Source organism: Babylonia areolata, chromosome 18, assembly GCF_041734735.1.
Source record: "Babylonia areolata isolate BAREFJ2019XMU chromosome 18, ASM4173473v1, whole genome shotgun sequence".
NCBI classification, from domain to species: domain Eukaryota; kingdom Metazoa; phylum Mollusca; class Gastropoda; order Neogastropoda; family Buccinidae; genus Babylonia; species Babylonia areolata.
In genome coordinates, this window is record NC_134893.1 from 909,633 (window position 1) to 922,195 (window position 12,563).

At 47.8% G+C, this 12,563-nt stretch overlaps 1 protein-coding gene across 1 annotated transcript in view; it reads left to right on the forward strand.

The window, feature by feature from the left end:
* LOC143293113 (fatty acid synthase-like) overlaps positions 1 to 12,563 on the forward strand; it is a 67,969-nt gene that overhangs the window by 44,639 nt on the left and 10,767 nt on the right. The window contains exons 22-28 of the mRNA XM_076604021.1: positions 987 to 1,269; positions 1,847 to 2,204; positions 3,178 to 3,300; positions 5,743 to 5,966; positions 7,425 to 7,626; positions 9,892 to 10,043; positions 10,962 to 11,208. Of these exons, the coding sequence (XP_076460136.1) occupies positions 987 to 1,269; positions 1,847 to 2,204; positions 3,178 to 3,300; positions 5,743 to 5,966; positions 7,425 to 7,626; positions 9,892 to 10,043; positions 10,962 to 11,208 (1,589 nt within the window). The remainder of the gene's footprint in view (positions 1 to 986; positions 1,270 to 1,846; positions 2,205 to 3,177; positions 3,301 to 5,742; positions 5,967 to 7,424; positions 7,627 to 9,891; positions 10,044 to 10,961; positions 11,209 to 12,563) is intronic.

Sequence of the window (12,563 nt, forward strand, 5' to 3'; positions counted from 1 at the left end):
TATACGCTACACCACATCTGCCAAGCAGATTCCTGACCAGCAGCGTAACCCAACGCGCTTAGTCAGGCCTTGAGAAAAAAAGAAAAAAAAAGGTGAATAAATAATAGATAAGCTTACACAAATAAACAAATAAATAAGTAAATAATAACTATAAAAAACAAACAAAAAAACACAACAAACAAACAAAACAATAATAAATAAATAAATAAATAAATAATATAACAATTATGATGAATAAGCAAATAGATGTAAAACATGAAGACACACTTTCACATATACACCCACACATGCATAACAGATATGCACCGAACATGCAGTTTCACAGATATGAAAGCACAGTTAAATACATACAAACGTACATGAGCTCCAACACACACACACACACACATTACCCTGCACCTCCTCTACCCCCCTCCTCCACACACTCATTCCTAGTCTACGTATCGCAGCTTCCACGGCACACACACACACACACACACACACACACACACACACACACACACACACACACACACACACATACACGCACACACACACAGATGAACACTTGTACAAGCACACACACATATGCCCATATCTCCACACACATATATACAAAGATATATATATATACGTTCCAATATCCTGTTGCTGACAGACAGACAGATATGGAAGAAGAAAAAAAGAGGGGAGGAAGAGAAGCTGCTAATTCAGAAGAGATTCTGCTGGAGTTCATCCTTGGACGTGATCTCTCCAGGGAAGCAGTGCCATTCACCAGTTGTTCTGGGAAAAGAGTCGACGGGTGGAACAGACTAAGCAGACTAAGATTGGAAGCAACTTTTTGAACTTGAAAACAAAACCACATTGGTGAAAAGGAATCTTTGAACAGGTCTTTAACTTGAAAAATAGAACGTTGGAATCTGTGTACAATGCACATGGATGTGGTTCAGTGAACTTATCCACTCTGTCCTTTCCACAGCCCTGTGTGCCCCAAGCAAGCCGTGCAGTCATGCCTACGTGAACGTGATGACCCGCGGTGACCTGTCCAGCCTGCAGTGGGTGGAGTCCCCCCTCAAGTTCTTCAGGCCAGACAGTCCTGCCAGCAGCAGCCTGGAGCTGTGCACTGTGTACTGTGCTGCCCTCAACTTCCGTGACGTCATGCTGGCTACAGGAAAGCTGCCTCCTGACGCCATTCCTGGGGACCTGGCCGCTCAGGACTGCATCCTGGGCATGGAGTTCTCTGGCCGGGACTCCCAGGGCAACAGGGTCATGGGACTCCTGCCTGCAAAGGTTAGGCCTGCCATTGGTGTTGACGTTCTTTGTGTTGAATGAGTCCCCCCTGTCCCAGTGCCCTGTATTTCTTTTCTGTTTTTCCTTGGTTAGGTTTGCTTCCACCACCGTTTTTCCGTGGTTAGGTTTGCTTCCACCACCGTTTTTCCTTGGTTAGGTTTGCTTCCACCACCGTTTTTCCTTGGTTAGGTTTGCTTCCACCACCGTTTTTCCTCCCCCCCCCCTTCTCCATCCCCACTGTATGCTCTCTCCCAGTCCTTCATCAGTAAAAAGACAATCTGTTCCCAGTCCTTCATCAGTAAAAAGACAGTCTGTTCCCAGTCCTTCATCAGTAAAAAGACAGTCTGTCTTTAGTTTCCATCTGTGGGCACACATTATCATTCCCTCCACCTCCAGTTTTTAAAAAAATATTTATTTATTTTTTATTTTATAACTTTGCATTGATTCAAAAAAGAAAATATTGACATGCATATTCATGCAGGGACAGAGATAGCAAAGTATACACAGATGTAGGGTAGACTGCTGGCAGCCTGACATCACAGTGAAGTGACTGAACGGTGACGTAACCACTCCACAGGGCATGGCCACCACAGTGGACGTCTCCAAGCAGTTCCTGTGGAAGATTCCAGACTCGTGGAGCATGGCGGAAGCTGCCACAGTGCCGGTAGTCTACTGCACAGCCTACTACGCCCTGGTGATCCGAGGCCGAATCCGCAAAGGGGAGCGTGTCCTGATCCATGCGGGGAGTGGAGGGGTGGGGCAGGCGGCCATTTCCATCGCTCTGCGGGCTGGCTGCGAGGTGTTCACCACAGTGGGCTCTCAGGAGAAGAGGGAAACTCTGCAAGCCATCTTCCCTGCCCTCAAAGATCACCACTTTGGCAACTCCCGTGATCTGAGCTTCGAGAGTCACTTCATGAGAGTCACCAAAGGCAAAGGTGACAGTGATATACCAAAAGATGATGTTTCTTTGTTGATCTTGTTTTTAAGATGCTGCTCATTTACTTTAGTTGATAAACCAGAATATGCTCAACAAAAAATAAGGATTACAGCAATCTTTTCAGTGCATACTCTATTACTTGTTAACGCAAAAGTCAAAATTAATGTTTCTTTTTAAGGGTCAGACATAAAATGATTTTTTGTAGTGGGAGGTGAAACGTTTTGTACTTGATATTACATATCTGTTATTGTTTGAAAGTAGACAATAAATCAGAGTGTATAATAATTTTCTCGTGTAAATAAATGTTCTTGCCACATTTGCCGCTTATTGATACAGACCTGACGACTGATAATTGTTTTGTGTGGGCCAGGTATGGACACAGAACTGACTGATAATTGTTTTGTGTGGAGCAGGTATGGATACAGAACTGACTGATAATTGTTTTGTGTGGGCCAGGTATGGACACAGAACTGACTGATAATTGTTTTGTGTGGGCCAGGTATGGACACAGAACTGACTGATAATTGTTTTGTGTGGGCCAGGTATGGATACAGAACTGACTGATAATTGTTTGTGTGGGCCAGGTATGGACACAGAACTGACTGATAATTGTTTTGTGTGGACCAGGTATGGACACAGAACTGACTGATAATTGTTTTGTGTGGACCAGGTATGGACACAGAACTGACTGATAATTGTTTTGTGTGGACCAGGTATGGACACAGAACTGACTGATAATTGTTTTGTGTGGACCAGGTATGGACACAGAACTGACTGATAATTGTTTTGTGTGGGCCAGGTATGGACACAGAACTGACTGATAATTGTTTTGTGTGAGCCAGGTATTGACACAGAACTGACTGATAATTGTTTTGTGTGGGCCAGGTATGGACACAGAACTGACTGATAATTGTTTTGTGTGGGCCAGGTATGGATACAGAACTGACTGATAATTGTTTTGTGTGGACCAGGTATGGACGTGGTGCTGAACTCTCTGGCAGAGGAGAAGCTGCAGGCCAGTCTACGTCTGTTGGCTCAGCATGGCCGCTTCCTGGAGATTGGCAAATTTGACCTGTCCAACAACACGCCACTGGGTGAGTCAGTGTTGTTTTGTCGCTGTTCATTCCACCATTCACAGACCTTGTTTCCTTTGCGATGATACTTGCATGTTGTTGTTGTTTTCTTTTCACTAACTCGTTTGCTAAGCGTCTTCATGCTGATGGAGTCTCCCGTCGGACTGACGGATGAGTAGACAGGCAGGCTTATCTGTCGGTGTGTGTCCTCATATGGGAGAAGAGGCCGATTCTGGATGCGCAATACTTCCCACAGGTGTTGCAAGGAAAAACGTCTCCAGAAGTTGAGCCCTGCTTTCTTCGCTCACACTTCTCCTTAATGTCCAGCGTTCTCTTGTTTTCAAACGTCTTTATGCCACTAGAGCACAGCATCCTCCAGCGAGAGCGGTCGAGGGCATCAGTTTCCCAGGAAGCGATGTCTATGTCACAGGCTTTGAGGTTTGTCATCAAGGTGTCCTTGAAGCACTTGCAGGGTCTTCAGAGTTCACGGTGGCCTTCCTTCAGCTGACCATACAAAAGGATCTTCGGGATCCTGCTGTCTGTCATGCGGACAACGTGTCCTGTCCAGCGTAGCTGGCACTGGATAAGCAAGCTTTCGATGCTGGGCAGGCCGCTCCTCACTAGAACCTGGAGGTTGGAGACCCTGTCTTGCCACTTTATGCCGAGGATCTTTCATAGGCATCTCTGGTGAAACTGCTCCAGTTGTTGAATGTGACGGGGATACGTCGTCCATGTTTCACAGCAGTACAACAAAGTGGTCAGCACAACAGCTCTGTAGGTTTTGATTTTGGTGCTGAGCCTGATGCCTTTGTTGTTCCACAGCCTGTTGTTGAGTCTACCAAAGGCGGAGCTGGCCTTAACGATGCGCAGCGACACTTCTGCATCAAGGGCTCCGTTGCTGCATAGGGTGCTGCCGAGGTAGCAAAACTTGTCGACTGACTTGATCTGTGTGTCAACGATCTTGATTGCAGGTGGGGGGGGAGGCACTGGCGTTCTGTGAGCTAGCTGGTTGGTACATGGACTCGGTCTTGCTGAGGCTGATGGTGAGTCCAAAGCACCTGCAGGAGGCTGAGAACCTGTCCATAGTGAACTGCATGTCCTCATGGGTGTGTGCAGCAAGCGCACAGTCACCAGCGAAGAGGAACTCTCAACAGTGCCTTAAACACTCTGGACCTGGCATGGAGTCGCTGCAAGTTGAAAAGTTTGCCATCTGTGCGAAACTGAATGTAGATGCCCCGGTTACAGTCCTGGAAGGCGTCAATCAGCATAGCAGAGAAGAGAATGGAGAACAGTGTGGGTGCAAGGACGCAGCCCTGTTTCACTCCATTTACCACAGGGAATGGATCCGACATGTCAGTATTTTCCTGTACTCTCGCCTGCATGCCATCATGGAATGACGCAATCAGCTGGATTAGGCTCTCTGGGCAGCCAAACTTTAGGAGGATCTCCCGCACACCACGGCGGTTCACCGTGTTGAAGGCCTTAGTCAGGTCTACAAAGACCATGTGGAGCTCCTTGTTCTGCTCACGGCACTTCTCTTGCATCTGGCGTACGGCAAACACCATGTCACATGTTCCCCTGCCTGAGCGGAAGCCGCGCTGTGCTTCAGGGATGACTATGTTGGAGACATGGTCAACCAGTCTGTTCAGTATGATGCGGGCGAAGATCTTGCTGGCGATGCAGAGGAGAGAGATTCCACGGTGGTTATCGCAGGATGTTTTGTCTCCCTTCCGTTTGTAAATGTGGATAATTGAAGCATCCTTGAAATCCTGGGGGACCTCCCCTCTCTCCAAGATAGACTGGAACAGGGCAGTCAGCTTGTCTGTCAGCACCTCGCCTCCATACTTGTAGATGTCAGCCTGGATTCCATCCGTTCCTGGTGCTTTTCCTGACGTTGTCAGCATCAGGGTCTTCATACTGGCCTTACACTAATCGATCTAAGCAGACTGCTGGAGACTTGACTACTTCAGAACGAACCTGAGTGTTGTAAGGATTATGGTGAGCAGAATACTGGGATGACCAGTTGTGTTGTGCAGGGATGTGTGTGTTCCTGAAGAACGTCAGCTTTCATGGCATCGTGTTGTGTTGTGTTGTGTTGTGTTGTGCAGGGATGTGTGTGTTCCTGAAGAACGTCAGCTTTCACGGCATTGTGCTGTGCTGTGCTGTGTTGTGTTGTGCAGGGATGTGTGTGTTCCTGAAGAACGTCAGCTTTCACAGCATTGTGCTGTGTTGTGTTGTGTTGTGTTGTGTTGTGTTGTGTTGTGCAGGGATGTGTGTGTTCCTGAAGAACGTCAGCTTTCACAGCATTGTGCTGTGTTGTGTTGTGCAGGGATGTGTGTGTTCCTGAAGAACGTCAGCTTTCACGGCATTGTGTTGTGTTGTGTTGTGTTGTGCAGGGATGTGTGTGTTCCTGAAGAACGTCAGCTTTCACGGCATTGTGTTGTGTTGTGTTGTGTTGTGCAGGGATGTGTGTGTTCCTGAAGAACGTCAGCTTTCACGGCATCCTGCTGGACGCGCTGTTCGAGGAGCACAGTGCGGCCTGGGAGGAGGTGGCCAGCCTGGTGCAGCAGGGCATGGACAGCGGAGAGGTGCGGCCCCTCCATTCCACGCTCTTTGACCAGCAGCACGTGCAGCACGCCTTCCGCTACATGGCCCAGGGGAAACACACCGGCAAGGTGGTGCTGAAGGTGGGCCCTTGGATCGCTGTTTGGTGTGATGTGGCGTGTGCATGCAGGTGGATGTGTGAGAGCCTGCATTAGTAAGAGCCTGTGGAAAAACCGCAGCAACACAGCAAACGTATATAAAAAGGAACACAAAGGTTGTATAATACAGAGCCTGCATTAGTAAGAGCATGTGGAAAAACAGCAGCAACACAGCAAACCTACATAAAAAGAAACACAAAGGTTGTATAATACAGAGCCTGCATTAGTAAGAGCCTGTGGAAAAACAGCAGCAACACAGCAAACCTACATAAAAAGGAACACAAAGGTTGTATAATACAGTTTTATATCTGTAAGACAGTTTGCTTTGACGTTGTTGATTACTGTCCAGCTGACTGCACAAGGCCACATCAAGACAGAAGATCGATGCTCTGTCACGTGATGAAACAAACCAAACTATCAAAAGAGAAGAAAAAAACATGGTCTTGAAACATCACAGATGATTTGCAGGAATAGTATTCTGTAACAATGACCTGTGTGTTAGATCTGTCAGCAGTAACACTGACCTGTGTGTTAGATCTGTCAGCAGTAACACTGACCTGTGTGTTGAGATCTGTCAGCAGTAACACTGACCTGTGTGTTACATTGACCTGTGTGTTAGATCTGTCAGCAGTAACACTGACCTGTGTGTTCAGATCTGTCAGCAGTAACACTGACCTGTGTGTTCATATCTGTCAGCAGTAACAATGACCTGTGTGTTAGATCTGTCAGCAGTAACACTGACCTGTGTGTTCAGATCTGTCAGCAGTAACACTGACCTGTGTGTTAGATCTGTCAGCAGTAACACTGACCTGTGTGTTCATATCTGTCAGCAGTAACACTGACCTGTGTGTTAGATCTGTCAGCAGTAACACTGACCTGTGTGTTCAGATCTGTCAGCAGTAACACTGACCTGTGTGTTCAGATCTGTCAGCAGTAACACTGACCTGTGTGTTAGATCTGTCAGCAGTAACACTGACCTGTGTGTTAGATCTGTCAGCAGTAACACTGACCTGTGTGTTCAGATCTGTCAGCAGTAACACTGACCTGTGTGTTCATATCTGTCAGCAGTAACACTGACCTGTGTGTTCAGATCTGTCAGCAGTAACACTGACCTGTGTGTTAGATCTGTCAGCAGTAACACTGACCTGTGTGTTAGATCTGTCAGCAGTAACACTGACCTGTGTGTTAGATCTGTCAGCAGTAACACTGACCTGTGTGTTCAGATCTGTCAGCAGTTTTAGATCTGTCAGCAGTAACACTGACCTGTGTGTTCAGATCTGTCAGCAGTAACACTGACCTGTGTGTTAGATCTGTCAGCAGTAACACTGACCTGTGTGTTAGATCTGTCAGCAGTAACACTGACCTGTGTGTTCAGATCTGTCAGCAGTAACACTGACCTGTGTGTTCAGATCTGTCAGCAGTAACACTGACCTGTGTGTTCAGATCCGTGAGGAGGAGAGTGCCCGCCAAGTGAAGCAGCCTGTGCCCCTCACAGTGCCCGCCCTGGCACGCACGGCCTGCCACCCCAGCAAGACTTACATCATCACAGGGGGCACCGGGGGCTTCGGACTGGAACTGGCTCAGTGGCTGCTGGACCGCGGGGCCACCAAGCTGGTCCTCACCTCTCGCAGCGGCATCACCACAGGTCGGACCTCTGGGGCCTCTTTGTTGTTTTGGCTGTTGTTGTTGTTGTTTTGGTTGTTGTTGTTGTTGTTTTGGTTGTTGTTGTTGTTGTTGTTGTTGTTGTGTGTCTTCGTCCATGGAGGTGACCAACATCGATGGCACGATGATGGGCTTTGAAGAACATAAATGCAACGGCCACATTGATTAGAGCAGACATACTGTTCTGTGTCAGTCAAACGTCAGGAGGTACTGTACCATTTCAAACTGTTACAGAAAGTACTGGCGCTTTTCTGTAACATTTCAAACTGTTATAAGGGGTTCTGAGATGTTTTTCTGTAACATTTCAGGCTGTAACAGGAGGTGACAAAAATAGACCTGGGTGCCTCGCACAGGGCACAGAAACTCTTCAAAATTAAACATTCCGAACTAGTAATTGATAAAAATCAAACAAAATTACGCAGATCAGCTACATTTGTCTATACGAATACACGTGCGCTTAATTCACGATTTTTGCGTCTTTGAATATTTTATTTCAATTTTGGGCATGCCTTTCAACCTCTTATTTTCACATTTCTTCTTTGGCCTTTTTTTGTAGGTCATCCAGCGTCTCATTGTTTTTTCCACTGTTCCGTTGTTGTTGTTTTTTGTAGGTCATCCAGCGTCTCATTGTTTTCTCCACTGTTCTGTGGTCTTTTTTGTAGGTCATCCAACATCTCATTGTTTTCTCTACTGTTTTGTGGTCTTTTTTGTAGGTCATCCAACATCTCATTGTTTTCTCCACTGTTCTGTGGTCTTTTTTTGTAGGTCATCCAACATCTCATTGTTTTCTCCACTGTTCTGTGGGGGGTCATCCAACATCTCATTGTTTTCTCCACTGTTCTGTGGGGGGGGGGGGGGGGGGGGGGGGGGGGGGGGGGGGGGGGGGGGGGGGGGGGGGGGGGGGGGAGGGGTGTTTGTAGGTCATCCAACATCTCATTGTTTTCTCCACTGTTCTGTGGGGTTTTTTTTTTGTAGGTCATCCAACATCTCATTGTTTTCTCCACTGTTCTGTGGGGGTTTTTTTTGTAGGTCATCCAACATCTCATTGTTTTCTCCACTGTTCTGTGGGGTTTTTTTTTGTAGGTCATCCAACATCTCATTGTTTTCTCCACTGTTCTGTGGGGTTTTTTTTTGTAGGTCATCCAACATCTCATTGTTTTCTCCACTGTTCTGTGGGGGTTTTTTTTGTAGGTCATCCAACATCTCATTGTTTTCTCCACTGTTCTGTGGGGTTTTTTTTGTAGGTCATCCAACATCTCATTGTTTTCTCCACTGTTCTGTGGGGTTTTTTTTGTAGGTCATCCAACATCTCATTGTTTTCTCCACTGTTCTGTGGGTGTTTTTTTTGTAGGTCATCCAACATCTCATTGTTTTCTCCACTGTTCTGTGGGTTTTTTTTTGTAGGTCATCCAACATCTCATTGTTTTCTCCACTGTTCTGTGGGTTTTTTTTTTTTGTAGGTCATCCAACATCTCATTGTTTTCTCCACTGTTCTGTGGGGTTTTTTTTTGTAGGTCATCCAACATCTCATTGTTTTCTCCACTGTTCTGTGGGGTTTTTTTTTGTAGGTCATCCAACATCTCATTGTTGTCTTCACTGTTCTGCGGGGGGGGGGGGGGGGGGGGGGGTTGTAGGTCATCCAACATCTCATTGTTTTCTTCACTCCGTCTTCACTTTGTGTCCTTTTTGTCATTTTGTTTTTGTGCTTCCATCAGAGTGTGTTGAATGCACACTGATACGGTTTGTTTACCAAACGAGCGGATTTCTTGTCAAGAGTTTCGCCAGAGGACAACACTTTTTTTTGCCAAAGGTGCGCGAAGTGTGTGCTGCACACGGGACCTCGGTTTATCGTCTCTTTCAAATGACCAGACGCTCAGTCTGATTTTCCAAACATGGGAGAAAGGGCAAGAGTGGGATTCGAACTCAAACACTCACGGACAATGAACTGGCAGGTAAGAGTCTTAACCATTCTGCCACCATGCTGGCAGGTAAGAGTCTTAACCATTCTGCCACCATGCTGGCTGAAGAGAGAAAGCATGTGGACGATAAAGGAGATGACCGTGCAGGTGACCAGGCCAGGAAGCTCTGTGGACCCCTTCCAGAGATGAGGTGATACTTCTACATTGATTGTGTAGGTATTTTGGTGAATGAAGACACTTCATTCTACATTGATTGTGTAGGTATTTTGGTGAATGGAGACACTTCATTCTCAGTGACTCTGCAACTGAAAAGGAAACGATCCTCACAGGTTACCAGGCCAGGAAGCTACGTCTCTGGACCCGTTCTGGAGCGCAGGTCAAAGTGCTGAAGCTGAACGCCTCGGAGCTGCCACAGGCACGCAGGCTGGTGGAGGAGGCGGGCAGGATGGGTCCTGTGGGCGGGGTCTTCAATCTGGCCATGGTGAGTGACACAGGGATGGGTGTTGTGGGCGGTGTCTTCAGTCTGGCCATGGTGAGTGACACAGGGATGGGTGTTGTGGGCGGTGTCTTCAGTCTGGCCATGGTGAGTGACACAGAGATGGGTGTTGTGGGCGGTGTCTTCAGTCTGGCCATGGTGAGTAACACAGAGATGGGTGTTGTGGGCGGTGTCTTTGGTTTGGCCATGGTGAGTGACACAGGGATGGGTGTTGTGGGCAGTGTCTTCAGTCTGGCCATGGTGAGTGACACAGAGATGGGTGTTGTGGGGGGTGTCTTTGGTTTGGCCATGGTGAGTGACACAGGGATGGGTATTGTGGGCGGTGTCTTCAGTCTGGCCATGGTGAGTGACACAGGGATGGGTGTTGTGGGCGGGGTCTTCAATCTGGCCATGATGAGTGACACAGGGATGGGTGTTGTGGGCGGGGTCTTCAGTCTGGCCATGGTGAGTGACACAGGGATGGGTGTTGTGGGCGGTGTCTTCAGTCTGGCCATGGTGAGTGACACAGGGATGGGTGTTGTGGGCGGTGTCTTCAGTCTGGCCATGGTGAGTGACACAGAGATGGGTGTTGTGGGCGGTGTCTTCAGTCTGGCCATGGTGAGTGACACATTCATGGGTGTTGTGGGCGGGGTCTTCAACCTGGCCGTGGTGAGTGACACAGGGATGGGTGTTGTGGGCGGTGTCTTCAACCTGGCCATGTTGAGTGACACAGGGATGAGTGTTGTGGGCGGTGTCTTCAACCTGGCCATGGTGAGTGACACAGGGATGGGTGTTGTGGGCGGTGTCTTCAACCTGGCCATGGGGAGTTAGCACTGCATGAATCCCGAAACATACACACGACGACCATTAGATTATATCATTTACACGAGGTCCCCCCCCCCCCCCCCCACCACCACCTTTCAGGTTCTGAGGGACGGCCTGATGGAGAACCAGACAGCGGAGAACTTCCAGACAGTGGGCAGCCCCAAGGTACAGGGCACCATCAACCTGGACCTGGTCACCAGACACCTGTGCCAGGACTCCCTGGACTGGTTCGTCGCCTTCTCCTCATTCCTCTCGGGCAGAGCGAGCGCTGGTCACGTGACCTACGGCTTTGCCAACTCCGCCATGGAGCGTGTGTGTGAGAAACGGGTGGCTGACGGCTTGCCAGGTGATCATTCTGTTGGCAACAGTTCAACTCCTCGAATGAATATATAAACAGATAAATTACCAATTTGATGAATTATCGCAGATATAGTGGAAAGCAGATGTGTCCGTTTTTCCTTCACCACTTCTGGTAATCTGATGGTCATGATAATCTGTCAGTGTCCAGGTTTTCACTCACATGTGCCGTGGTCAGCAGCATGTTGTCATGCTTGACAGAACGAATGGTACTTTCCTCGAAATATGCTGGTACTGCCAGCTGTCACTGAAAGGAAAGGATTTTCCTCGGGAGGAAGGTGGCAGAATGATTAAGACGCTCATCTGCCAATACAGAGAATCTGTGAGGGTCTGAGTTCGAATACTGCTGTCACCCTTTCTCCCAGATTTTTCTGGAAAATCAAAGTGATCGTCTTGTCATTCAGATGAGACAATAAACAGGTTCCGTGTGCAACACGCATTTGGCGCACTGAAAAAGAACCCATGGCAACGAGAGTGTTGTCCTCTGGCAAAATAATGTAGAAAAAGTACAACACTGATAGGTACATAAAACACTCTAATAGGTACAAAAACTCTATGCATGCATTCAGGGCCTGACTAAGCATGCATTCAGGGCCTGACTAAGCATGCATTCAGGGCCTGACTAAGCGCGTTGGGTTATGCTGCTGGTCAGGCATTTGCCGAGCAGATGTTTTGTAGCGTATATGGATTTGTCCGAACGCAGAGATGCCTTCTGGAGAAACTGAAAGGATTCATGTTCACGGACTTTTACTGTCCTTTATCCGCCATGCCCACTGTTTCCAAATGATCTTTGTATGATGAAAGGGATGCTTCCCAGCTCTCTTTCTCACCCACTACTCTGTTCGTGTCACATCGTTTTAGCGCTGGAAATGTTTCAGCGTTTGAAAGAAGCCATGATGGTTGATCAGTGACAGTGACGTAAAGCATGGCCATGATGAGGGAAGTGAGGGTGGATGATCAGTGACAGTGACGTAAAGCATGGCCATGATGAGGGAAGTGAGGGTGGATGATCAGTGACTGTGACGTAAAGCATGGCCATGATGAGGGAAGTGATGGTGGATGATCAGTGACAGTGACGTAAAGCATGGCCATGATGAGGGAAGTGATGGTGGATGATCAGTGACAGTGACGTAAAGCATGGCCATGATGAGGGAAGTGAGGGTGGATGATCAGTGACAGTGACGTAAAGCATGGCCATGATGAGGGAAGTGAGGGTGGATGATCAGTGACAGTGACGTAAAGCATGGCCATGATGAGGGAAGTGATGGTGGATGATCAGTGACAGTGACGTAAAGCATGGCCATGATGAGGGAAGTGATGGTGGATGATCAGTGACAGTGACGT